Below are 25,093 nucleotides of genomic sequence, written 5' to 3' on the forward strand. Positions count from 1 at the left end.
GTCGCCGCTGCCACCGCCGCCAAGCCCCTCTGTCGCTGCCGCCGCCGCCGCCAAGCCCCTCTGTTGCCGCTGCCACCGCCGCCAAGCCCCTCTGTCGCCGCCGCCGCCAAGCCCCTCTGCCGCCGCTGCCGCCGCCGCCAAGCCCCTCTGTCGCCGCCGCCGCCAAGCCCCTCTGTCGCCGCCGCCGCCAAGCCCCTCTGTCGCTGCCGCCGCCAAGCCCCTCTGTCGCTGCCGCCAAGCCCCTCTGTCGCTGCCGCCGCCGCCGCCAAGCCCCTCTGTCGCCGCCACCGCCAAGCCCCTCTGTCGCTGCCGCCGCCAAGCCCCTCTGTCGCCGCCGCCGCCAAGCCCCTCTGTCGCCACTGCCGCCGCCGCCAAGCCCCTCTGTCGCCGCCGCCGCCAAGCCCCTCTGTCGCTGCCGCCGCGCTGCCAAGCCCCTCTGTCGCCGCCGCCGCCAAGCCCCTCTGTCGCTGCCGCCGCCGCCGCCAAGCCCCTCTGTCGCCGCCGCCGCCAAGCCCCTCTGTCGCCACTGCCGCCAAGCCCCTCTGACGCTGCCGCCGCCAAGCCCCTCTGTCGCCACTTCCGCCAAGCCCCTCTGTCGCCGCCGCCGCCAAGCCCCTCTGTCGCCACTGCCGCCAAGCCCCTCTGTCGCCGCCGCCGCCAAGCCCCTCTGTCGCCGCCGCCGCCAAGCCCCTCTGTCGCTGCCGCCGCCGCCGCCAAGCCCCTCTGTCGCTGCCGCCGCCAAGCCCCTCTGACGCCGCCGCCGCCAAGCCCCTCTGTCGCCGCTGCCGCCAAGCCCCTCTGACGCCGCCGCCGCCAAGCCCCTCTGTCGCCACTGCCGCCAAGCCCCTCTGACGCCGCCGCCGCCAAGCCCCTCTGTCGCTGCCGCCGCCGCCGCCAAGCCCCTCTGACGCTGCCGCCGCCAAGCCCCTCTGACGCTGCCGCCGCCAAGCCCCTCTGTCGCCACTGCCGCCAAGCCCCTCTGACGCTGCCGCCGCCAAGCCCCTCTGTCGCCGCCAAGCCCCTCTGTCGCCGCCGCCGAGGATCCTCCGCCGACAGGCCTGCCCGGGGGGGGGGGGGGGGTCCCTTCCCTGCTCTCTGCCGCTTGCAGGAGCCCCTCTCCCTCCGACCGCTCCGCTCGCCGACCGGAAGTCGAATCGAAATCAGGTTTAAACTGGTTTCACAGACTCATTATTGAGACTAATTAACTTCCTGCCGCTAGTCCGGTACATTGACCTCTTCCCGACTCTGACTTAATCCCGGGAGGTTTTCCTGCCATCGACAGACTGAGCCGTGTCCTCTCGTGTGATTCCCTATGTCCGGGCACCATGCTCGCTGCTGTGACAGACTGGAGTAAATTCCACCCCGTGTGATAGTCAGTTCCACATTCTCATCACTCTCTCGGGAAAGAAGTTTCTCCTGAACTCCCCATTGGATTTATTTGTAACTATATTATGTTTCTATCCCGATTTCTGGATTCTCCAGAAGTGGAAATATCTTCATTGAATCTATCAAATCCGATCCCTTTCATCATTTGAAAGATCTCTATCGGGTCTTCTCTTTTCTTCAGTAAGTTGCTGTTAGTTGAAGCCTCTCAGTTGCTGTCAATCTTTTTGATACTTTCTCCTGTGCTTCAATATCCTTTGTGGAACATCCTCTTTCTATTCCATGTCTGCAGCAATGGGAATTGACAATTCTCAGCAGCTTGTAACAATGTGAGGGTCATTTCTGCTTTCTGGATATAGACAGTCCGTCTCTGTCAACTCAGATTTGTGTTTTGTTTATTTCAGGAGGAAGCATCTGGGAAGAGGAGGTAGGACATGAACTTTACTGAAACTCAGGGCAAGTTGGTAAAATTACTCAGCAAAGTGTTTATGGTCAATTTATAATCAACTCTTTAATATTTACAGGATTAGCGATGAGGGTAAAAAGCTGTCACTAGCAGATGGTGTCCTGTCCATCGGAAAATTCAACAGCCCTTTACCGTTCCCAGGTTGGAGAGAAATGCTGGATGTCATTAACCCTGGTAAAACTCAGATAAGTCCCTCTGTCCTGATTTATATCTTATATTTGAATCATTATCCATATAAATATCACAGACACCGGGAGGGATTCTCCGGCCCACCAGCTCCCTTTTCCTGGGCGGCGGCCCTCACCGGCAGCGGGATTCTCCGTCTCTGCCACCTGCCAATGGGATTGCCCATTGTGGCCACCCCACACCACTGGGAAACCCGCGGGCGTGGGAGCGCTGCCGGCGCAACGGAGAATCCGTCGGCAGAGAGAATGTTTAAGGGCTTTGTTATAAAGAAATGAGGATAAAAATGGTCCTGATTCGAATTAATGTCTGATTCATAAGAACATAAGAACATAAGAACTAGGAGCAGGAGTAGGCCATCTGGCCCCTCGAGCCTGCTCCGCCATTCAATGAGATCATGGCTGATCTTTTGTGGACTCAGCTCCACTTTCCGGCCCGAACACCATAACCCTTAATCCCTTTATTCTTCAAAAAACTATCTATCTTTACCTTAAAAACATGTAATGAAGGAGCCTCAACTGCTTCACTGGGCAAGGAATTCCATAGATTCACAACCCTTTGGGTGAAGAAATTCCTCCTAAACTCAGTCCTAAATCTACTTCCCCTTATTTTGAGGCTATGTCCCCTAGTTCTGCTTTCACCCGCCAGTGGAAACAACCTGCCCGCATCTATCCTATCTATTCCCTTCATAATTTTAAATGTTTCTATAAGATCCCCCCTCATCCTTCTAAATTCCAACGAGTACAGTCCCAGTCTACTCAACCTCTCCTCATAATCCAACCCCTTCAGCTCTGGGATTAACCTAGTGAATCTCCTCTGCACACCCTCCAGCGCCAGTACGTCCTTTCTCAAGTAAGGAGACCAAAACTGAACACAATACTCCAGGTGTGGCCGCACTAACACCTTATACAATTGCAACATAACCTCCCTAGTCTTAAACTCCATCCCTCTAGCAATGAAGGACAAAATTCCATTTGCCTTCTTAATCACCTGTTGCACTTGTAAACCAACCTTCTGTGACTCATGCACTAGCACACCCAAGTCTCTCTGAACAGCGGCATGCTTTAATATTTTATCGTTTAAATAATAATCCCGTTTGCTGTTATTCCTACCAAAATGGATAACCTCACATTTGTCAACATTGTATTCCATCTGCCAGACCCTAGCCCATTCACTTAACCTATCCAAATCCCTCTGCAGGCTTCCAGTATCCTCTGCACTTTTCGCTTTACCACTCATCTTAGTGTCATCTGCAAACTTGGACACATTGCCCTTGGTCCCCAACTCCAAATCATCTATGTAGATTGTAGGGCAGCATGGTGGCGCAGTGGGTTAGCACTGCGGCCTCACGGCGCTGAGGTCCCAGGTTCGAATCCCGGCCCTGGGTCACTGTCCGTGTGGAGTTTGCACATTCTCCCCGTGTTTGCGTGGGTTTCGCCCCCACAACCCAAAGATGTGCAGGGTAGGTGGATTGGCCACTCTAAATTGCCCCTTAATTGGAAAAATGATTGGGTACACTAAATTTAAAAAAAAAAAAAATCTATGTAGATTGTGAACAATTGTGGGCCCAACACGGATCCCTGAGGGACACCACTAGCTACTGATCGCCAACCAGAGAAGCACCCATTAATCCCCACTCTTTGCTTTCTATTAATTAACCAATCCTCTATCCGCTACTACTTTACCCTTAATGCCATGCATCTTTATCTCATGCAGCAACCTTTTGTGTGGCACCTTGTCAAAGGCTTTCTGGAAATCCAGATATACCACATCCATCGGCTCCCCGTTATCTACTGCACTGATAATGTCCTCAAAAAATTCCACTAAATTAGTTAGGCATGACCTGCCCTTTACGAACCCATGCTGCGTCTGCCCTATGGGACAATTTCTATCCAGATGACTCGCAATTTCTTCCTTGATGATAGATTCCAGCATCTTCCCTACTAACGAAGTTAAGCTCACTGGCCTATAATTTCCTGCTTTCTGCCTACCTCCTTTTTTAAACAGTGGCGTCACGTTTGCTAATTTCCAATCCACCGGGACCACCCCAGAGTCTAGTGAATTTCGGTAAATTATCACTAGTGCATCTGCAATTTCCCTAGCCATCTCTTTTAGCACTCTGGGATGCATTCCATCAGGGCCAGGAGACTTGTCTACCTTTAGCCCCATTAGCTTGCCCATCACTACCTCCTTAGTGATAACAATCCTCTCAAGGTCCTCACCTGTCATAGCCTCATTTCTATCAGTCGCTGGCATGTTATTTGTGTCTACCACTGTGAAGACCGACCCAAAAAACCTGTTCAGTTCCTCAGCCATTTCCTCATTTCCCATTATTAAAACTCCCTTCTCATCCTCCAAAGGACCAATATTTACCTTAGCCACTCTTTTTTTGTCTTATATATTTGTAAAAACTTTTACTGTCTGTTTTTATATTCTGAGCAAGTTTACTCTCATACTCTATCTTACTCTTCCTTATCGCTTTTTTAGTAGCTTTCTGTTGCCCCCTAAAGATTTCCCAGTCCTCTAATCTCCCAGCAATCTTTGCCACTTTATATGCTTTTTCCTTCAATTTGATACTCTCCCTTATTTCCTTAGATATCCACAGTCAATTTTCCCTCTTTCTTCCGTCCTTCCTTTTTGTTGGTATAAACCTTTGCTGAGCACTGTGAAAAATCGCTTGGAAGGTTTTCCACTGTTCCTCAACTGTTCCACCATAAAGTCTTAGCTCCCAGTCTACCTTAGCTAGTTCTTCTCTCATCCCCTTGTAATCTCCTTTGTTTAAACACAAAACACTAGTATTTGATTTTACTTTCTCACCCTCTATCTGTATTTTAAATTCCACCATATTGTGATCGCTCCTTCCGAGAGGATCCCTAACTATGAGATCATGAATCAATCCTGTCTCATTACACAGGACAAGATCTAGGACCGCTTGTTCCCTCGTAGGTTCCATTACATACTGTTCTAGGAAACTATCGCGGAAACATTCTATAAACTCCTCCTCAAGGTTGCCTTGACCGACCTGGTTAAACCAATCGACATGTAGATTAAAATCCCCCATGATAACTGCTGTACCATTTCTACATGCATCAGTTATTTCTTTGTTTATTGCCTGCCCCACCATATCGTTACTATTTGGTGGCCGATAGACTACTCCTATCAGTGACTTTTTCGCCTTACTATTCCTGATTTCCACCCAAATGGATTCAACCTTATCCTCCATAGCACCGATGTCATCCCTTACTATTGCCCAGATGTCATCCTTAATTAACAGAGCAACACCACCTCCCTTACCATCCACTCTGTCCTTCTGAATAGTTTGATACCCTCGGATATTTAACTCCCAGTCGTGACCATCCTTTAACCATGTTTCAGTAATGGCCACTAAATCATAGTCATTTACGATGATTTGTGCCATCAACTCATTTACTTTATTCCGAATACTACGAGCATTCAGGTAAAGTACACCTAAGATTCATGCACCTCATCCACTTTCTAAAAATCATTCTCAGCTTGGTCAGCTGAAACTGTCAGCTCCCTAAACATCACCAATACAGGAACTCTCAGATGGAGCTCTGTCTCCAGAACCCATCGATACTTTACAAACTTCAGCAAGTGGAAAATCCCCCATTCCCAGCTGAACCTTTCCTCCTCTACAATCCTCATCCTCCTGATACATCTCCACCTTGTGGACCAGACATGTCCATGGCCAAGATTAGGACAGGAAGCCTGGGAATGAGGCTTTGTCTGCCTGTTGAGGGAGGAGGAGTGGTGAGGGGGATGGAGTCAGCTGGTCTTCACTGTGGTCCTGGGGAACAAGCACTGGATTGCAATCCATTTCCTGAAAGTGTCAGCAAAGCCCATTTTCTCAATTGTCTTGAGGAAACATTGCACTCACTCTGGATGAATAACTTTTATACATTCAGGGAGAGGATTAAGGTAGAGGTTTGTCTGTGGAGAATCAGGTTGGCCGTGCCACCTGGGCACCTTGGCAATGCCAAGCTGGTCATGGTAGGGTGCCTGGGTGGCACCAGCAGTGTCAGGGTACTGATGTGTTATGTACTCTGGGATAACACAGGCTGCAACTGGATGCAGCTTTTACCAAAAGATACTCCAGACCCTGAAGTGAGTTCAATCTGATTTATTGAACCAGTAGCACAGTTAGCACAGTTCTCTATGAGTTCGACTCTCTGCCAACCTAAGTGCGGTTACTCTGTCTGACTGAACCAGACTAGCTCTTAGCCACGTGCTGGAGGTGTGATACTGTACATACACCCTGACTCACTCTGGAGATGTTCATCAGTGGAAAGAGGTAGAGTGTGAGTGCCTCGTGCCTTTTACAGTGAGATACCACCCCTCAGTGTCCTGCCTGCTGATTGGTCATGTCCTGTTCTCTGTGTTCATTAGCTGCCTGTCTGTCTATCATTATCTGCATGCCTGCATATCGCAACATCTCCCCTTTTTTTTATGGCATATGGGAACGTACTTACATGTGGTGGCATATATTAACATCTTTACAAGCCGTGGCATATGGGAACGTATTTACATGTGAAGCCAGCTGTCTAATGTGAGAAAACAGAATTTAGCAAACAAAACAAATGTTCATAAGTCCCGTCTCTGGGGCTTGCGTCTGATCCTTGTCGACCACCGGAGAGGTGGTGGTGGGGACGACGGAGCCTTGACAGGCGGGATAGAAGCCTGACTGCTGGCCTCGTAGTTCGAGGTATCAGGAGGTGGCAAAACAACAGACGGAAATGGAGAAGAAAGCGGTTGCGGGCAGGCAACTTTGCACAGTGCCCGTCTGTTTCATCTCACAACAGAACCATCAGCCATACGTACAACATACGAGCGGGGCGCTGCCTGTCGAATAACGACAGCTGGAGCTGACCAGCCACCATCCGGTATCTTGATCCTGACAGTGTCTGCCGGGGATAACACGGGTAAATCAGTGGCATGAGCATCATAGCCCTGCTTTTGCTGGTTTCGGAGCTGCTGCACTTTCTGCAGCACCGGGAGGTGAGCCAGGTTGGGCAAGTGTATGGCTGGAAGTGTCGTCCGCAGGTCCCTGTTCATTGGGAGTTGAGCCGGCGATATGCCCTGTACGCAAGCAGCGCAAGGTAGATGTCAGAAGCAGAATCCGCGGCCTTGCAGATGAGCTGTTTCACAATGTGCACCCCATTTTCAACCTTCCCATTGGACTGCGGATACTGTGGGCTGGAAGTTACATGTTTGAAATGGTATGACTTGGCAACATAGACCGCTCGTGGCTGCTGGAGCACGGGCCACTGTCACTCATGACAGTGTGGGATACCATGCCTGGAAAACGTCTCCTTACAGACCTTGATGATGGTCCGTGATGTGAGGTCTGAGAGCTTCACGACTTCAGGGTATTTCGAGAAATAGTCAATAATCAAAACGGAGTCACGACCATTCGCACGAAAGAGGTCGATGCCAACCTTGGACCACAGGGAGGTCTAGATTTCATGCTGCTGGAGCGTCTCCTTGCTCTGTGCTGGCTGGAAGTGTTGACAGTTCGCACAGTTGAGGACCATGTTTGAGATGTCCTGGCTAATACCGGGCCAGTAGACTGCCTGTCCGGCTCTGCATCTGCACTTCTCGACACCCAGGTGTCCCTCATGGATTTGGCAGAGCACCAAGCTCTGGAGACTGAGTGGAATGACAATCCGGTCCAGCTTGAGGAGGATACCATCACTCACCGTCAGGTCATCCTTTACATTGTAAAATTGAGGACACTGCCCTTTCTGCCAGCCATTGGCGAGGTGGTGCATGACACGCTCCAAGAGGGGGTCTTTGGCTGTCTCCTCGCGGATACGAACCACCTTCTCATCAGACGCCGGGAGGGTGCTAGCACAAAGCTGCACCTGTGATTCAATCTGCCGGATGATTTCCAGTGGTTCACTAGGCAATGTGAGGGAGGGGGACAATGTATCGGCAATGATGAGTCCTTGCCAGGAATGTACACTAAGTCAAAGTCGTACCTTCTGAATTTAAGGAGGATGCGCTGCAACCGAGGCGTCATGTCGTTCAGGTCCTTGTGGATAATGTGGACCAGAGGCCTATGATCCGTCTCGACAGTGAATGTCTGCAGGCCGTAGACATAGTCGTGAAACTTGAGATTGCCAGTGAGAAGACCCAGGCATTCCTTCTCTATTTGCACATACCTTGTTTTGGTGGGCGTCATGGCCCTCGATGCACAGGCTACCGGTGCCCAGGATGAAGGGTCATCGTGTTGAAGCAGCACCGTACCGATGCCATCCTGGCTCGCATCTGTCGAGATCTTCGTCTCCCTGTCTGGGTCGGAAAATGGCAAAACGGGTGCAGTGGTGAGCTTGGCTTTCAGCTCCAACCACTCTGCCTGATGTGCTGCCTTCCACTCAAAGGCAGTGGACTTTTTCACCAGGTTTCGTAGGGCCATGGTGTGTGAGGCCATGTTTTGGATGAACTTGCCCAGAAAATTGACCATGCCCAGGAAGCGCAACACCGCCTTCTTGTCTTCAGGGACCTTCATGGCTTTGATGGCCTTGACCTTGTCTGTGTCCGGGCGCACGCCCTGCTGAGAGATCTGGTCACCTCGGAACTTGAGTGTCGACATGTCAAAGCAACATTTGGACCTGTTCAGCTTCAGGCCATTGGCATGGACACGGCGGAATACCTGCTGAAGACGGGAAACATACTCTTCAGGGGTCGTGGACCATATGATGATGTCATCCAAGTACACACGAACCCCTTCAATACCCTCCACCATCTGCTCCATGATGCGATGGAAGATCTCTGATGCCGAGACAATGCCAAACGGCATGCGGTTATAGCAGTATCTGCCAAACGGTGTGTTGAAGGTGCAGAGCCTTCTGCTGGACACATCCAGCTGGATTTGCCAAAATCCATGTGACGCATCTAACTTGGTGAAAGAACGTGCGTGTGCCATCTGACTGGTGAGTTCCTCCCGCTTCGGGATGGGGTAGTGTTCCCACATTATATTCTTATTGAGATCCTTCAGTCTGTATATCATTATCTGCATGTTTGCATATCGTGACAGGTACCCTGCCCAGTGGGCGTGCTCCTGGGAGCCTCTGATCCCCTGGGAGACCCCCACGATGCCGTTCTGCCTGGTACCTGTTTGCGGGAATCAGTACCGAACGGCGCCCGCCCGAGGTCTCCGAGGGGAAGGGAGATTGATCCCACACCTCGGGAAACTGAGGAATCTGCATATTAAAGTGAGACCAGCTGCCTCGCTTTAATATGTCAATTTCTGCAAAGTGACCCCGCCCACAATGGGCAGGATTCACATCACAACGTCTCGAGAGATCACGTTAGATGTCACGGGACGTTGTGAGCTGGGTAGATCCCGAGAGCGGGGTCTCCTGGCTTTTATCGTCCACGCTGAGCCGCGGCGAGCTGCTTTTCGGGCGCAGCGTGGCTATTGGATCGCGCCCTGAGTGTTGCCGTGGGGACTGAATTGCGGCTCTTCCCGTTCCCTTGGGGGCGCTATTCAGGAAGCGAGTCAGGACATGCAAATGAGCCAGTGCTCTTCCCACGGGAATCAGAGCAATTCCCATTCCCGCTGGTGTCTGATTCGCTGGGGCCTGAATTAGCGCTGGAGAGCCTGACAAGCTGGAGCTGTTTATAAACGCTCCACTCCCCAAACACTCCCATTCCAGCCAAGAAGGTGGCTCCACGGAGACCTGCCCCCAGACTTTCTGAGTCAGTGGCCAATCGCATGCTGGATGTGGTGGAGCAGAGGCAGGACACCCTCTTCCCCAGGGTGGGCAGCAGACCCAAGCCCACCATCATCAACAGGGCCTGGGAGGAGGTGGCAGAGATGGTCAGTGCTGCCAACCTCACCAGGAGGACTGGGGCCCAGTGCCGAAAAACGATGAACGATCTCCTGAGGGCAGCTCGGGTAAGTCACCACCTCTGTGTCCCTGGCATCACTCCTGTCCCTCACTCCTCACAACCCACCTGCCTGCATCTCCCTCACACCCCACCCTGCACCAAACCCCAACACCTGTATTGTCCTCTTTGGCCTGGTGCCTGGCACACACATGCCACCAGCTACAGGCCTCCCGTAGAACTCACCTCCATGCGTCTCACCATGTCCTTTATGTGTTCCCGAGGACAAGGTGACCCACAATCACCGGGAGCGGCAGAAAACCGGCGGGGGCATCCCAGACCTGAGAGTGCAAACCCCCGGGGAACAGAAGGCGATGGAGCTCGCGGGCGAGGCAGAGGAAAGGGCCGTCTCAGAAACAGAGGTCGGCATGTGGTAACCAAGTGAGAGCCCAATGCAAAGCTGATGTCCCAACAGCAACTGAGTGACCCCCTCTCCCACAGACCTCTCCTTCCCAAGATCTCACCGTGTCTCTTGTCTTTTGTCTTGCGGGATCACCATCAGCCGAGGCCGGGCCGTCCGGGGTCGCTGACCCCCAGCCACAGCCCCAAAACACCCCGGGGCACCAGTCCGGGGAAGTCACCGACTTATCGTCACTGCTGTCACCTGCACCCTCCACCATCACAGAGACTATCACCTCGGGGGGCATTTTAGTGAAGAGGCTCCTGGGTCACCTTCTGATGCTCCCTTCACACAGGCTGCAGCACATCAGGTGGAGGCAGGGACTCCCGAGGGAGCGGGCGGTCGGAGGGCTGCCCGATCCCAGGAAGCAGCTGTAGCCCGGACAGGTATCGAGCTTCTGGAATGTATGGCAGGGGCAGGGCCCCAGGACACTTGAACCTGGGGTCACCCTCAGTGAGAGGTGGCAGGAAACGGGGCCAGAAGTGTGAGGCCGCCGTGTATGTCAGCTTACCCAGTGAGTGAGCCGTTACCACTCACTATCTCCCCAAACCCCCTCCCCACAAGCTATATGGGCCTGTGAGATGGATTGGCCGGCACACATGCAGGGATGACCTGGGCGGACAGTGGAATGTGATCCAAAAGGCAGGAGTCAGACTGTGTCAAACGATGAGGAGATCCAGAGCTCATCTCTCAGCGAGTCGTCATCATCCTCCGTCCCGTGGACAAGACCCGCTGATACCTCAGCGCCATGACCTCAGCAGTTAACCCTTGTCGCCAAAGAGCCAACCGCTCACCTGAGGGAGCACCTCAAAGGAGCCGGGAACCGACGAGTGCGCCAGGATATAAGCGTCGTGCCTGCTGCCTGGGTATCGGGGGCAGACATGTGTGATGTCCAGCTGGTGGTCACACACCAACTGCACATTCAGGGAGTGGAAGCCCTTCCTATTGATGAAGGGCCCCCCTGATGATCCGGTACTTGTAGGGGGACATGCGTACCATCGATCACCCCCTGGAACTGGGGCATGCCAGCGATGGAGGGAAATCCTGCTGCCCGGGCATCCTGGTGTGCCTGGTCCAGACTGAAGGTTATATAGTCCGCTGCCCGGGTGCATAGGGCATCCGTCACCGCGCGGATGTACCTGTGAGCCGATGTCTGCGAGATCCCAGACAGGTCCCCGCTCGGCCCCTGGAAAGCCCCAGAGACAGAGAGGTTCAGGGCGACCGTCACCGTGACGGCCACCGGGAGCGGGTGGCCTCCTCCAAACCCCAGCGGTGCCAGCTGCACCACCGCCTGGCACAGGTGGCACCTGGTCTCACTGGTTAGCCGATGTCTTCGGCGGCACAGGCGGTCCGGCAGCTCCTCGAAGGACAGGCGCCGATGGTAAACACGTGCCCTGATGCGGCGCCTCCTTCACACCTCCTCCTCGGCCTGTTGTACGGCCGGCACTCGAGCCTCACCGGCTGGGCCCTGCTCTTCTGGGGCCGGCTCCTCTTGTGCAGGAGCCTCCCTGAGCAGGCCCTGTGCCTCCAGCCTCCGTGTGTCCGTAACGGCAGCTGTGGCCAGGTAGATAGCGAGCATTCCTGGCTCCGCTCCAAAATTCATACTCCGCAGGGGGGAATAGAGAAGACATGTTTGCACGATGAGTATTCCCAAACCCATCCCGATCCAACAGGCTACACGGTGACCCTGAGTTGTACTTCAGCTCCACCCTCCACATGTCCCCACAAACCCCACCCCCACCCCTCAGCCGCTCCCCCTGATATGTTTCCGTCCGCACTGCACCCCTGTCCCCATCAGTGAGGGGCACCGGGCCTGTGATGTAGGGAGACTCTATCCTCACCGACCATCCCTGTCGACAGGGGGACCGGTGGGTGACGAAACCCGTGTCAGCGACAGGCTCTCTGGCCCGTGTCCTGTTTCCTCCAGTGGGGTTTACTGTGGGTCTCCTCACTGGGTGGGCCGTGTGTTATCCCACCAGCAGGGTGGCACCTGGTTGTGGGGTGGAGAGGGTCACCGTGTGCCACCAATCGCCTCCATGCTTAGAGGCTTGTGTGTGGGCAGGTCCTACAGATGGGGGTGAGGCAGGGAAGTGTGTGTCTGCTGGGAGCTTAGCTGCAATGTGATGTGGGTCCTGGGTGTGACACACAGGTTGTTACAACCTGTCCGGGGGCAGGGTGGATGGGAGCAGGGGCGCGGTGGGCAGGCAGGGCTTGGAGACAGCTGGTGGTCCTGAGGGGTGGGCTGGCTGATAGTGTGACTGGTGAAGCCTCTGCCCTGAGAGGGGCAGTGTGCCAGGGAGGGTGCCAAAGGCCACGGTGCATGTGCCCTTTGTTTGGGGTGAGCTCTGCTATTCCCCTGCTTCCCCTGCAGTGGGGCTGAGCTTCTGATGAGGGAACTGAGGAGTGGCAGCACCTGGTGTGTGACTGATTGAGCTTGGCCACGCCCATCCTGGTGATGGCTCAGCCGGGGTCTGAGGCTTTCCAGAGGGGCGGCCTGGGTGGGCTCCCAAATGACCAGAGGCTCTGTGAACATTTCCAGGACACAGTGAGCAGTCAGCAGAGTGAGCAGCCAGGGGCCTGTGAGAAGCAGCAAAGGGGTGTGTTTAAAACCCAGACTGCAGCAATGGGGGTCTGAGCCAGGCCACCCCGATCCCGAGGGGGACACCCCGAGTGCACAGACCTGTCACCAAGTCGCTCCCCGTTACTCCCCCCGGCCCAGGCAGCCCCCCCAGGGCTGTTGTTGGACAATTATTGAGGCTTTTTGAGAGTTTATTACCCTCTCTCTGCCCCCCAGCAGCCATGGAGCCCAGTCCCCGTTTGTAAATATTTGCACTAATTCACACCCACGTGACGTCTGCCTGAGAGGGCGGAGCATCGTGGAAGGGCGGAGCATACTGTGTCCAATCCGCTGATTAGATTTAAATCTATGTAAATGAGGGTTTTACATGGGCCCGCTGCAGGGCACAAACTTTGATTTCACCGCCAGGGAGGGACTGGAGCCTGGCGTCGGAATCAGTGCCGGGCACAAACCTCGATTTGTGCATTACGCCGATTCTCCGCCTGATCGCACTTCCGGTGTCGTGAAGCGGAGAACCCGCCATATTTGTTTCCACGGAGCAGAACGGAGATATCTCGGTGTTGAGATCTTCTTCTAAATTTGAGAAGAGATGAGTTTATTTTGATGATCTCTCTCACACACACACACGCACACAGTCTCACACACACACACACACAGTCTCACACACACACACACACAGTCTCACACACACACACATCAGGTCGGCTTATTTTGATGTTGAGGAACAGGAAATCAAATCAAAAATGGTGAAATCTTCCCCTGATCCCCAGTGAGTCTCCCCCCCGATCCCCAGTGAGTCTCCCCCGATCCCCAGTGAGTCTCTCCCCCGATCCCCAGTGAGTCTCCCCCGATCCCCAGTGAGTCTCTCCCCCGATCCCCAGTGAGTCTCTCCCCCGATCCCCAGTGAGTCTCTCCCCTGATCCCCAGTGAGTCTCTCCCCCCGATCCCCAGTGAGTCCCCCCCCCCCAGTGAGTCTTTCACCCTGATCCCCAGTGAGTCTCCCCCCGATTCCCAGTGAATCTCCCCCCGGATCCCCAGTGTGTCTCTAATTTTCTGTTTTCTCTCCCAGTCTCTGTGACCCTGGATGTGGAAACAGCGAATCCCCGGCTCGAGGTGTCTGAGGATCTGAAGAGTTTGAGATGGACAGGGACCCAGAGGCGTCTCCCTGACACCAGGAAGAGGTTTACACTCTGGCCCTGTGTGCTGGGATCAGAGGGATTCACATCGGGGAGACATTACTGGGAGGTGGAGGTGACGGGGAATGAGGGCTGGGATCTGGGAGTAGCCGCAGAGTCTGTGGAGAGGAAGAGAGGGTTCATCCTGAGCCCAGAGACTGGATTCTGGACCATTTGGCGGGTTGATGATCAGATTTATATAAACTTCCCTCCTGAATCCCCTCTCCCTGTCGGTCAGATCCCCGGGAAGGTGGGAGTTTATCTCAGTTATGAATCTGGGACAGTTTCATTTTACAACGTGGACACCAAGTCCCATCTCCACACCTTCACTGGGAATAAATTCACTGAGAAACTTTATCCTTTATTTGGGACTCGGGATGTAAACCAGTTTCTGAGAATCTGCTCCGGTTCTGATCCGGACCCGAAAAGGGGCGGGGCCGCGGGGTGGTGACATCATCACTGACATCACAAGGTCAGGGGTCGGGGATCAGAAATCACTCTTGACAACAGGTTGTAGTAAATGAGTCATTTAATTTCCAAATTGTAAAATCTCAATCAGACTGTAAATAAGAACAACACAAATAGAAATGTCAGAGAATTAAAATAAAACCAAATTTAATATCCTGAACTTTTGCTTGCCGTTCATTGTAGTGCCAATTGCAGCCACACGATGGTGATGTCGAGCTGTACAAAGTAAGAAGTCTGACAACACCAGGTTAAAGTCCAACAGGTTTGTTTCAAACACGAGCTTTCGGAGCACGGCTCCTTCTTCAGGTGAACTTGTGCTCACCCCAGTCCAACGCCGGCATCTCCACATCATGGCTACCATTGACACCGCAAACTGCCGGCTCAAAGTGGAGAGGAAAATGTGCTCACCCCAGTCCAACGCCGGCATCTCCACATCAGAGCTGTACAAAGATCAGTAAAGTTTTACAGCGCAGTATCGCCACCTGCTGCTGGATACCTGGTACTGGCAGGAATAAAAAAAAACAAAAAATGCTCAAACACCCGCTGATCTGACAATTCAGGCAGGACCTTTCTTCACAACTGAAAGAGAATTGGATCAGAAACAAAGGAGGGAAAATAAACATTAGTTTGGACTAAAAAAAAAATCTTTATTGTCACAATTAAATGAAGTTACTGTGAAAATCCCACCTTGAAGCCGCAGCAGTCCCTGAGGTGTAGGTACACCCACCGTGCTGTTAGGGAGGGAGCTCCAGGATTTGGACCCGGCGACACTGAAGGAACGGCCGATATATTTCCCAGTCAGGATGGGGAGTGACTTGGAGGGGAACCTCCAGGTGGGGGTGATCCCAGGTATCTGCTGCTCTTGTCTTCTAGATGGTGGTGTCCATGGGTTTGGGATAACTGCCTGTGCGGAGTTTTGCAGTAAAATGGACGATAGTCATGAGTAGCGATAATCAGCAAAGTGACAGGATATTGCTCGTTCAAACTTGAACAATTGCAAACCTTGCATTGATATAACAGCACCCTGCAAATAACACTGACAGCTTTTAAGATAAGTCACACGATACTCACATTTTAATCAATTAATTGTTTGATTATAACTTAACTAAACTAATCATTTAACATTAATTTCCGTACATTACAGAAGAATTCTGAAACAACATTCCAGTAACCATTATAATCAATTTTGATGAGCATTAAGTATTAAAGACCCAAGAAGTAGCGCTTTTCGCTGATATTTACACAGTTAGTTACATGTGGGAAAATGGTCATATACTTACATTGAAATAAACCTGGACAAACTAAAGCTAATTGTTGGAAATTAACTGGGAGACCTGTAGAAATGTTTAACAAATCCTCAGAAAAGTTTTGTCAGATTAGGAAATGGGTTTTGAAATTGGATTTCCCTCCCTAACAGCACGGTGGGTGTACCTGCACCCCATGGACTGCAGCGGCTTCAAGACGGCAGCACAGCACCACCTTGTCAAAGGGAAACTAGGGATGGACAATAAATTCTGACCTCGCCAGCGATGTCCAGAACCCATAATGGAAGAATAAAAACTGTTACAAAGCCTGGAGATTGCTGCATTTGGACATGAACTTCTTCAATATCTGAACAATAATCTTTTATTGTCACAAGTATGAAGTTACAGTGAAAAGCCCCTAGTCGCCACATTCCGGCACCTGTTTGGGGAGGCTGGTACAGGAATTGAACCCGTGCTGCTGGCTTTATTCTGCATTGACAAACCAGCTGTCTAGCCCACTGAGCTAAACCACCCCATTAGCTACGATGTTGAATGTTGGGCAATTAAGACTCTGCCTGCTTACTCAGGTGGATATATAGGATCCCACTGAATCATTTTGAGTTGGGGAGAGTTCCTCCCCGTGTCCTGGTCAATATTTATCTCTCAATCAATGTGGCTGTGAAATTTTTTAGATGCTAATTGACCTTTGAAGTCATGAAACAAATAGAGGATTTTCCTTTAAATGATGTGTGTGGTGTGAATTTAGTTTATTTTATATCACTGTTGAAAGGCACTCATTCTTTGAAGAAGGTTAACTTTTTTATTTGAAACTGAAGTTAAGTTGTCAGCTTCCCCACCCCTCAGGGTTCTCAGACACTGAATAGAAACACAAGTTGCTGCAGTCCCAGAGGCTGCTTTCCCCTTTTTGAGAGAGAGCTGACTGGTGGTGGGTTTAACCTGAGGGTCACCACATTTCAGGCGAGGAGCAAGGTTGAACCTTCCTGAATAACCATAGCTGATATGGGAGTTGAACCCACACTGCTGGCATCGCTCTACATTACAAACCAGCCGTCCAGTCAACTGAGCTAAACCAACTCCCTTTAACCCTACTCCCATTTGCCGTGTTATATTGGCCAATGTAAAACAATCTTACTTTTCAGTTCAGCGATGCTAGAATGCCCATTGCTGTGAATGTTTGTGAAACAAGTGCATTGAGTGAGAGAGTTCCAGCAGGCTGACAGCGATATGGTGAAGGGTTTACCAGGTGTGGGCCATGAAAGCAATGTGAACAATGTGAGGGATGAAGCAGAAATTCCACATTCTATACCACCCGCATGTCCTCACGCTTGGTGGAAAGCTGACTGATGGGGATTTATTTCAGGGCCAGAATCGTCCCCCGAGCCTTCGTTTGTCAACAAAGGGTTTCTTGATATCACGATGAGTGGATCGAATTGGCTGAAGACTGGCTTCTGTGATGCTGGGGCCCTCCGGAAGTGGCCGAGGTGGATTATCCACTCGGCATGTCTGGCTGAAGATAGTTGGAAATGCTTCAACCTTATCTTTTGCACTGATGTGCTGTGCTCTCCCGTCATTGAAGACCATTTTTAGAAGTGTTTCAGGAGTGCGACAGACCAGATCTGTTGGTTGTGGAATCGCTTAGCTCTGCCTATTACTTGCTGCTTATGCCCTTCACCACGCAAGTAGTCCTGTGTTATCGTGCACCAGGCTGACACCTCATTTTTAGCTCTGCCCAGTGCTGCGTCTGGATGCCCTCCTGTATTCCACATCAGGCATTTTCAAAGTTGGGGTCGTGACCCACGGGGCGGTGACGGGAGGGTTGCGTAGCCGTCCGTCGCGGCGTTCTCGATTGCGCAAATTTGCGCACAATAGCCGGCTTTTAACAATGCTGGCTGCGAGCGGCCTTCAAAATGACGGCTGCGACCTGATGGAACCATCAATTCACCAGACACGTGTTTCCGATATGAATCTAGGCTTCAATCGACTTACTTCAGAGCCAGTCTGTTACCCGTTGATGAACTCTTAGTGAACTCAGGCGGACTCTGGACAAGGGTATTTATACAGCTGCACTAGGGGGAGGAGTCGTGGGCGGAGCCAAGGGTGGAGCCCAGTACAAGTTCCTGAGTACTCCCAGAGCTACTCCCCCTAGTGGTAGGATAGCGCTACTGCGCTTACAAAGACAGTGTGAATTATCATATATATATATATTACATTCACCACGCGACCATATAAAAAATTGTGGGTGCGCTGCCATCATTTTGAAGGTGGCTCGCAGCCGACATTGTTAAAAGCCGCCTGTTGCGCGCAAATTTGCGCAATCGGAGACGCAGGAGAAGATTCTTCTTTAAGTTGTAATTTAATGTTCCTGCCTGAAGGGAGGCAGAGAGCAGGTCACGCCTCCTGAACGTCGACATCACGGGCTTTGGGTGCGATTGCGATATTTTGCCAGCAGCAAACAAGGTGAGAGAAAATGGTGGGTCGCGAAGGTCGGTTGGTGTGGGTCATGAAGGTCGGAGGCGTGGGTCGCGAAGGTCGGCCGGTTAGTAAAAATGGATCCCCGGAAAAAACTTTGAAAAACACTGCTCTACATTGAACCGGGCATAAGCTACTGGTTTGACGGTGTGAGATCAGAGATTGATGACCACAAGTTTAGTAACTAAACAATTCACCTGAGCAAGGAGCAGTGCTCCGAAAGCTAGTGATTCAAAACAAATCTGTTGGACTTTAACCTGGTGTTTTAAGACTTCTTACTGTGCTCACCCCAGTCCAACGCCGGCATCTCCACATCATGGCAAATTTCTAAAGCTAGTCTGTTAACTTATAAACTACTTGAGCAGGAAAGTCTGAAAGCCAATGTATAAAACAGCTTTCTTTACAAAGGAACAGAATATTTCCCCAAAATATGGACACGGACATGGGGTTGTTTCCTTAACTGTCTCTTCTTCTCCCGGTGAAGGATGATTGCAATGCTTCAATGTCCTTCGAAACAATGGGTGGAATCATCCTCTCCTGTTGGCAGGGGATGTGCTTGGCAACATAAGTAGACAATATGGCAGGAAGGCAAAAATCCATAGTAGTCTGTGTTTGGTACGTCCAATGTTGGGAACATAATTCTAATGCGTTTGCATTTCAAAGTGCTGACGTGTTTGACAACTGAATATGAATGATATGTATCTGGTGAACGGCATTTCGGGGTTAGTTTGCTACCTAGCTGCAGGAAGCACTCACAATCTTCAGCACCACATTATTTTTAGGCAAGTCTATACTTGCTGGCGAATGGCTTTTGCCCACCACACCTCGGGCAGCACGGTAGCACAGTGGTTCGCACAGTTGCTTCACAGCTCCAGGGTCCCAGGTTCGATTCCCGGCTTGGATCACTGTCTGTGCGGAGTCTGCACGTTCTCCCCGTGTCTGCGTGGGTTTCCTCCAGGTGCTTTGGTTTCCTCCCACAGTCCAAAGATGTGCAGGTTAGGTGGTTTGACAATGCTAAATTGCACTTAGATCATAGAATTTACAGCACAGTAGGAGGCCATTCGGCCCATCGAGTCTGCACCAGCTCCTGGAAAGAGCACCCTACCCAAGGTTAACACCTCCACCCTATCCCCATAACCCAGTAACCCCACCCAACACTAAGGGCAATTTTGGACTCTAAGGGCAATTTAGCATGGCCAATCCACCTAACCTGCACATCTTTGGACTGTGGGAGGAAACCGGAGCACCCGGAGGAAACCCACGCACACACGGGGAGGATGTGCAGACTCCGCACCGTGACCCAAGCCGGAATTGAACCTGGGGACCCTGGAGCTGTGAAGCGATTGTGCTATCCACAATGCTACCTGTGCTTCCCTTAGTGTCTAGAAAGGTGGGGTGGGGTTACTGGATTACGGGGATAGGGTGGAGGAGTGGGCTCGGGTACGGTGCTCTTTCCAACGGCCGGTTCAGACTTGATGGGGCCGAATGGCCTCCTTCTGTACTGTAAATTCTATGACAGGGAGCGTGGGCGATGGGCAGTGATGAGATTGTTCACAACCTGCCATTGGTGTTAAGTTGTTCCAGCGACAGGAGTTGGACACTGAGCCGCTCGACGTACTTCACCATCCATTTAGGTCATGGCTGATCGTTGCCTCAAACATATTCTCCCCATAATGTGCGGCCTGGAAGTGTGTTGGGGGCAGGTTCAACCCAGACATTAAGGAGGGCGTTAGGTGATTATTTGAATGGAAACAATGTGCAGGGGTTTGGAAGAAGGCAGGGGAACAGCACTAAGACATGGTGCTTGTTTGGAGGGCTAGTACAGACAGGACGGGCCGAATGGCCTCCTTCTGCCATTTTCCCGCCTCTCCCTCAGTCATTCCCGTTTTTTCACTGGGGATTGCAACATCCTCGTGCTCTCCCTCCCTTCCCCCCACGCCGGACCCCGCCCACCTACCTTCTCCAATCACAGTCTGCCTTTCCCCCTGCCCCGCCCCCTCCGTGATGCTCACCTCCCCCTCCTCCAATCACAGTCTGCCTTCCCTCTGCCTTTCCCCCAAGCCGGCACCTACTCCTCCAATCACAGTCTGACTTTCCCACCTGCTCGCACCTTCTCCTCCAATCACAGTCTGACTTTCCCACCTGCCGGCAACTTCTCCTCCAATCACAGTCTGACTTTCCTTCTAGCCCGCCCCCTCCATGATGCTCACCTCCACCTCCTCCAATCACAGTCTGACTTTCCCCCCAAGCCGGCACCTTCTTCTCCAATCACAGTCTGACTTTCGCTCTGCCCCGCCCCCCTCCGTGATGCTCACATTCCCCTCCTCCAATCAGCCTCACTTCTCCCATGCCCCGCCCCTCCTCCAATCACAGCCTCACTTCTCCGAGCCACGCCCCCTCAGTGGCTGTCCCATCAAGATCCCCCAATCAGTCTAACCTTCGCCGTGCCCCGCCTCCTCCGTGACACCCTCGTGGCCCGCCTCCTCCGTGACGCTCCCTTGCCCCTCCTCCTCCAATCACAGTCCGGCTTTCCCCGTGCCCCGCACTCTCCGTGACGCCCACCTCCCCTTTCCCTCCAATCACAGTCTGAGTTCCCCCTGACCATCCGACTCCGTGTCATTCACCATCTTCTCCTGTCCAATCACAGTCTTACTTTCTGCCTGACAGTCACCGCCTTCCCCTCCAATCACAGTCTGCTTTCCCCCGGCCCCGCCCCCTCCGTGATGCTCACCCCTTCCCCTCCAATCACAGTCTGCCTTCCCTCTGCCCCGCCCCCTCTGATGTTCACCCCCTTCTCCTCCAATCACAGTCTGACGTTCCCCCTGCTCCGCCCCCTCGGTGACGCTCACCCCCTTCCTCTCCAATCACAGTCTGACGTTCCCCCTGACCAGCCCATTCTGTGTAATTCACTTTCTCCTCCCCTCCAATCACAGTCTGACTTTCTCCCTGACACTCACCGCCTTCCCCTCCAATCACAGTCTGCCTTTCCCCTGCCCCGCCCGCTCCGTGATGCTCACCCCCTTCACGTCCAATCACAGTCTGACATTCCTCCTGCCCCGTCCCCTCCGTGATGCTCACCCCCTTCCCCTCCAATCACAGTCTGACATTCCTCCTTCCCCGCCCCCTCCGTGATGCTACCCCTTCCCCTCCACTCAATGTCTGAAATTCCTCCTGCCCCATCCCTTCGTGATGCTCGACCCCTTCCCCTCCAATCACAGTTTGAATTTCCTCCCGTCCCGCCCCCTTCGTGATGCTCACCCCCTTCCCCTCCAATCACCGTCTGACCTTCCCCCCCCTCCCCCGCCGTGACTCTCCCCTCCCCCTCCCCGCCAATCACCGTCTGTCTGCCCCCTCCCCCTTTTTCTCCAGTCGCTCGCGCGTTTTCTTCCAGTTGAGGTTTGAACGCCAACGTCGGGGCACCGCCCCTTCGCCGACCCACCAATCAGCGCCCGCGTCCTGGCCCCGCCCCCGCTCCGATGACGTTGCTGCCATGGAGGTTCTCAGGGAGGTCACCACGTGGCTGCTGGGTGTGTCAGTCTGTGGTGCCCTGGCCCTGCTGGTGCCACCTGGGCACCGGCCTGGCATTGCCAAGGTGCCCCAGTAACACTGCCAGCTGGCATGGACACGGCCAGGTTGGTGATGCCAAGCTGGCATTTTCTGCACCGGTATGATCCGGCCGGGGTTGCCCGGCGTGGGGGCTGCCGGCTCACATTGCGTCCGGGGGGGGGGGCGGGGGGAGGTCAGGGATCTGGACGCCAGGCCGGATTCTCTGGCCGCTTCCACCCTGGTGACTGGAAATTCCCGCCCGAGGTCAGTTTACCGCCCATGGTGATCCTGCGGCGGGCGGGAAGAATCCATGTGCCCTGTGGCTGGATTCCCTGTTTGAAAAACGGCCATTGTGAAAACTGTGGCCTTTTACGCCCGAAAAACTGCCGGCAAAAGGCCACAGATTCACAGTCTTGCAGGCAGCTGTCGTGGAGCTCGCACTTCCAGCTCAGAGGCGGCCGCCATGCTCCATGGTGGACCTGCACAGTAAGACGTCTTACAACATCAGGTTAAAGTCCAACAGGTTTGTTTCAAACACTAGCTTTTGGAGCACTGCTCCTTCCTCAGGTGAATGAAGAGGTGGAACACCATGGTGGACCTGGACCATGGAAACTGCGCGCCCGATCCCGACCGCCCGCTCAAAAATACCGGAGTCCCGAATTGAGGCACCCCTGCCCTCTGATCGGCCCTCCCCCGACTGCGGCGGCCACGGACTGAGTCCGCAGCCGCCTCAAGAGTATCCCAAACGGCAGCACCCTGAGTGTTCCATGCCGTCGGGAATTCGGCCGGTCGGGGGCGGAGATTAACAGGCGGGCCTCTGGCAATGGCCTCCGGTGGCAGATACTGTGCGTGGCGTACTCCCTGAGTACGCCGCTTTTTGTGGAGGCGGAGAAATGCCGAACCGGCGCCAGTACCGAATTCATGTAGGAAGCTGGATTCTCCACCCAGGTGCCGAATGCGATTTCGGCGTTGGGGTGCGGAGAATCCAGCCCCTGATCTTTCGCTACAATCTACAAAATGGGGCTATGCGTACGCGAGTCGCATTTCTTAGCCATGTGTTTCTCGGCACTGGCTAAATGCCCTCGGTAGTGGACTTTGTTCCCTTTTGGAGAATCGGGCCCTTTGACATTCAGCTGTGGGTCAGCGAGAGATCAAGTGCATGGCATCTCTGAATATTTGATTTAACATTTCGATTTTCTGTAAAAAATAGGTTTTCGCACAATGCACACAAAATTTGAGGATGAACGAAACTAGGAAGCATCGTGAACGGCGAGGGGGATGGAACTTCGAAATGACATAATTAGGTTGGTGAAATGGGTAGATATGTGGCAGATGAAATTGAAGTGCGGCACAGTGGTTAGCACTGCTGACTGACAGCGCCAGGGACCTGGGTTCAATTCCGACCTTGGGTGACTGTACAGTTTGCACTTTCTCCCCGTGTCTGCGCGGGTTTCTTCCGCGTGTTCCGCTTTCGTCCCACAGTCCAAAGATGTGCAGGTTAGGTGGATTGGCCATGGTCAGTGTGTGGGTTCATGGGGAAAGGGTGGGGGAGTGGGCCGAGGTAGGGTGGTCTTTCGGAGAGTCGGTGCAGACCCGATGGGCCGAATTGCCTCCTGCACTATGGGGAGAAGTGTGAAGTGATTCATTTTGGTAGATGATTGTGGTGAGACAATTTGAATAAAGGGTCCAACTCTAATTGGGGTTAGAGCAGAGCTGAGGGACCCGGGGGTGTATATGTGGATAAATCATTGAAGGTGGCAGGTCAGACTGAGAGCGGGGTTAATAAAGCATACAGCGTCCTAGACTTTATTCATAGGAGCATAGAATTTATGTTAAAATTGAATATAACACTCGTTCGATCTCAATTGGAGTATTGCGTCCAGTTCTGGGTGTCACACTTCAGGAAAGATGTGAGTGCAGAAAAGATTCACCGGAAGGATCCAGGGATGAGAAACTTCCGTCCCGTGGATCAATTGGAGAAGATAGAACTATTTTCCTTCGAGATGAAAAGGTCGAGAGATTTGATTGAGATATTCAGAATCATGAGGGTTCTGGTCAGAGTAGATAGAAGAACTATTACCCTCGGTAGAAAGAGAGTTGTGTGATTGCTGAATTTGCTTCCAAGTCATTGTTTAAAGTACAGTGTGTAGCACTGTTGCTCCACAATGCCAGGGTCCCAGGTTCGATTCCCGGCTTGGGTCACTGTCCGTGCGGAGTCTGCACATCCTCCCTGTGTGTGCATGGATTTCCTCTGGGTGCTCCGGTTTCCTCCCACAAGTCCCGAAAGACGGGCTGTTAGGTAAATTGGACATTCTGAATTCTCCCTCCGTGTAACCGAACAGGCGCCGGAATGTGGCGACGGGGGTGGGGGGCTTTTTACAGTAACCATTTCAGCGTTAATGTAAGCCTACTTGTGACAGTAAAGATTATTATAATATGACAAATTTCTTCACTGATAGGTGGTCATTGTATTTTTTTATGCAGGACCGGACGTAGCCCTGTTATTTGTTCCAAACGAAGCACCTTTGAGTGTCTGCGGATCACAGAAGCTCAAACACCTGGTGAACTGACCTGTTCCTCTTCAAACTGGTTTGGCCAGATCTTTTGTACAATCCCAAGAGGGCAGATGGGGCCTTAACTTAACAGCTTTCATCGTAATGCAGAGCCAAGAATGGAGCACAAGGGTGAAAATGTAAAAACCGAGGCATTGCTTATTGGCAACCGATGTAAATCTGTGAGCAGAGAGGGATGGGTGGATGGGACTTGTTAGGAGTATCGGCATAGGCAATAGAGTTTTGGATGGCATCCAAGTTTACGGAATGTGGAAAATGAAAGACTAGCCAGGAGTCCCTTACAATTGTCACGTTTAGAGGTTACAAAGGCAGGGCCAGGGAGAAAGATCGGGGATCTCAGTGTCCTCCTGCTTCCAGGTCCCTTATTCCCCCCCACCCCCCCATCTATACTCTAACTCTTGTTCTCAATCATGCATGATACTTTTTCCCCTTAGAATATTCACCCAATCCTTAGAAAACTTCCAGTAAAACTATAATGCTCATTGTTGGCATTTGGTGACAGATTTTGTCCAATATATATGCAGCATGTGCCATTAAAACCAGTAACAATGTGATGCAGTGTTGGCTTGAGTGTATCTTATAGGTGATCCCACCAGACTATTAAACAGAGAGGCCAAATTCTACTTTAACAATAAATAATAATAATCGTTATTGTCACAAGTAGGCTGACATTAAC

The 25,093-nt window shown here is 52.4% G+C and overlaps 1 protein-coding gene and 1 long non-coding RNA gene across 2 annotated transcripts in view; both read left to right on the forward strand.

The window, feature by feature from the left end:
• Nucleotides 1-14,724, forward strand: part of LOC119975837 (zinc-binding protein A33-like) — a 32,207-nt gene extending 17,483 nt beyond the window's left edge. The window contains exons 4-6 of the mRNA XM_038815717.1: nt 1,788-1,810; nt 1,908-2,023; nt 13,991-14,724. Of these exons, the coding sequence (XP_038671645.1) occupies nt 1,788-1,810; nt 1,908-2,023; nt 13,991-14,547 (696 nt within the window). The 3' untranslated portion in view covers nt 14,548-14,724. The remainder of the gene's footprint in view (nt 1-1,787; nt 1,811-1,907; nt 2,024-13,990) is intronic.
• Nucleotides 14,725-21,700: 6,976 nt separating this feature from the next.
• On the forward strand, nt 21,701-24,971 carry LOC119975851. The gene is made up of 3 exons (XR_005462809.1): nt 21,701-21,930; nt 23,055-23,148; nt 24,329-24,971. It is a non-coding gene; the product is annotated as an uncharacterized LOC119975851 (long non-coding RNA).
• Nucleotides 24,972-25,093: the final 122 nt, after the last annotated feature.

Source organism: Scyliorhinus canicula, chromosome 13 (genome assembly GCF_902713615.1).
Source record: "Scyliorhinus canicula chromosome 13, sScyCan1.1, whole genome shotgun sequence".
Taxonomy (NCBI): Eukaryota; Metazoa; Chordata; class Chondrichthyes; order Carcharhiniformes; family Scyliorhinidae; genus Scyliorhinus; species Scyliorhinus canicula.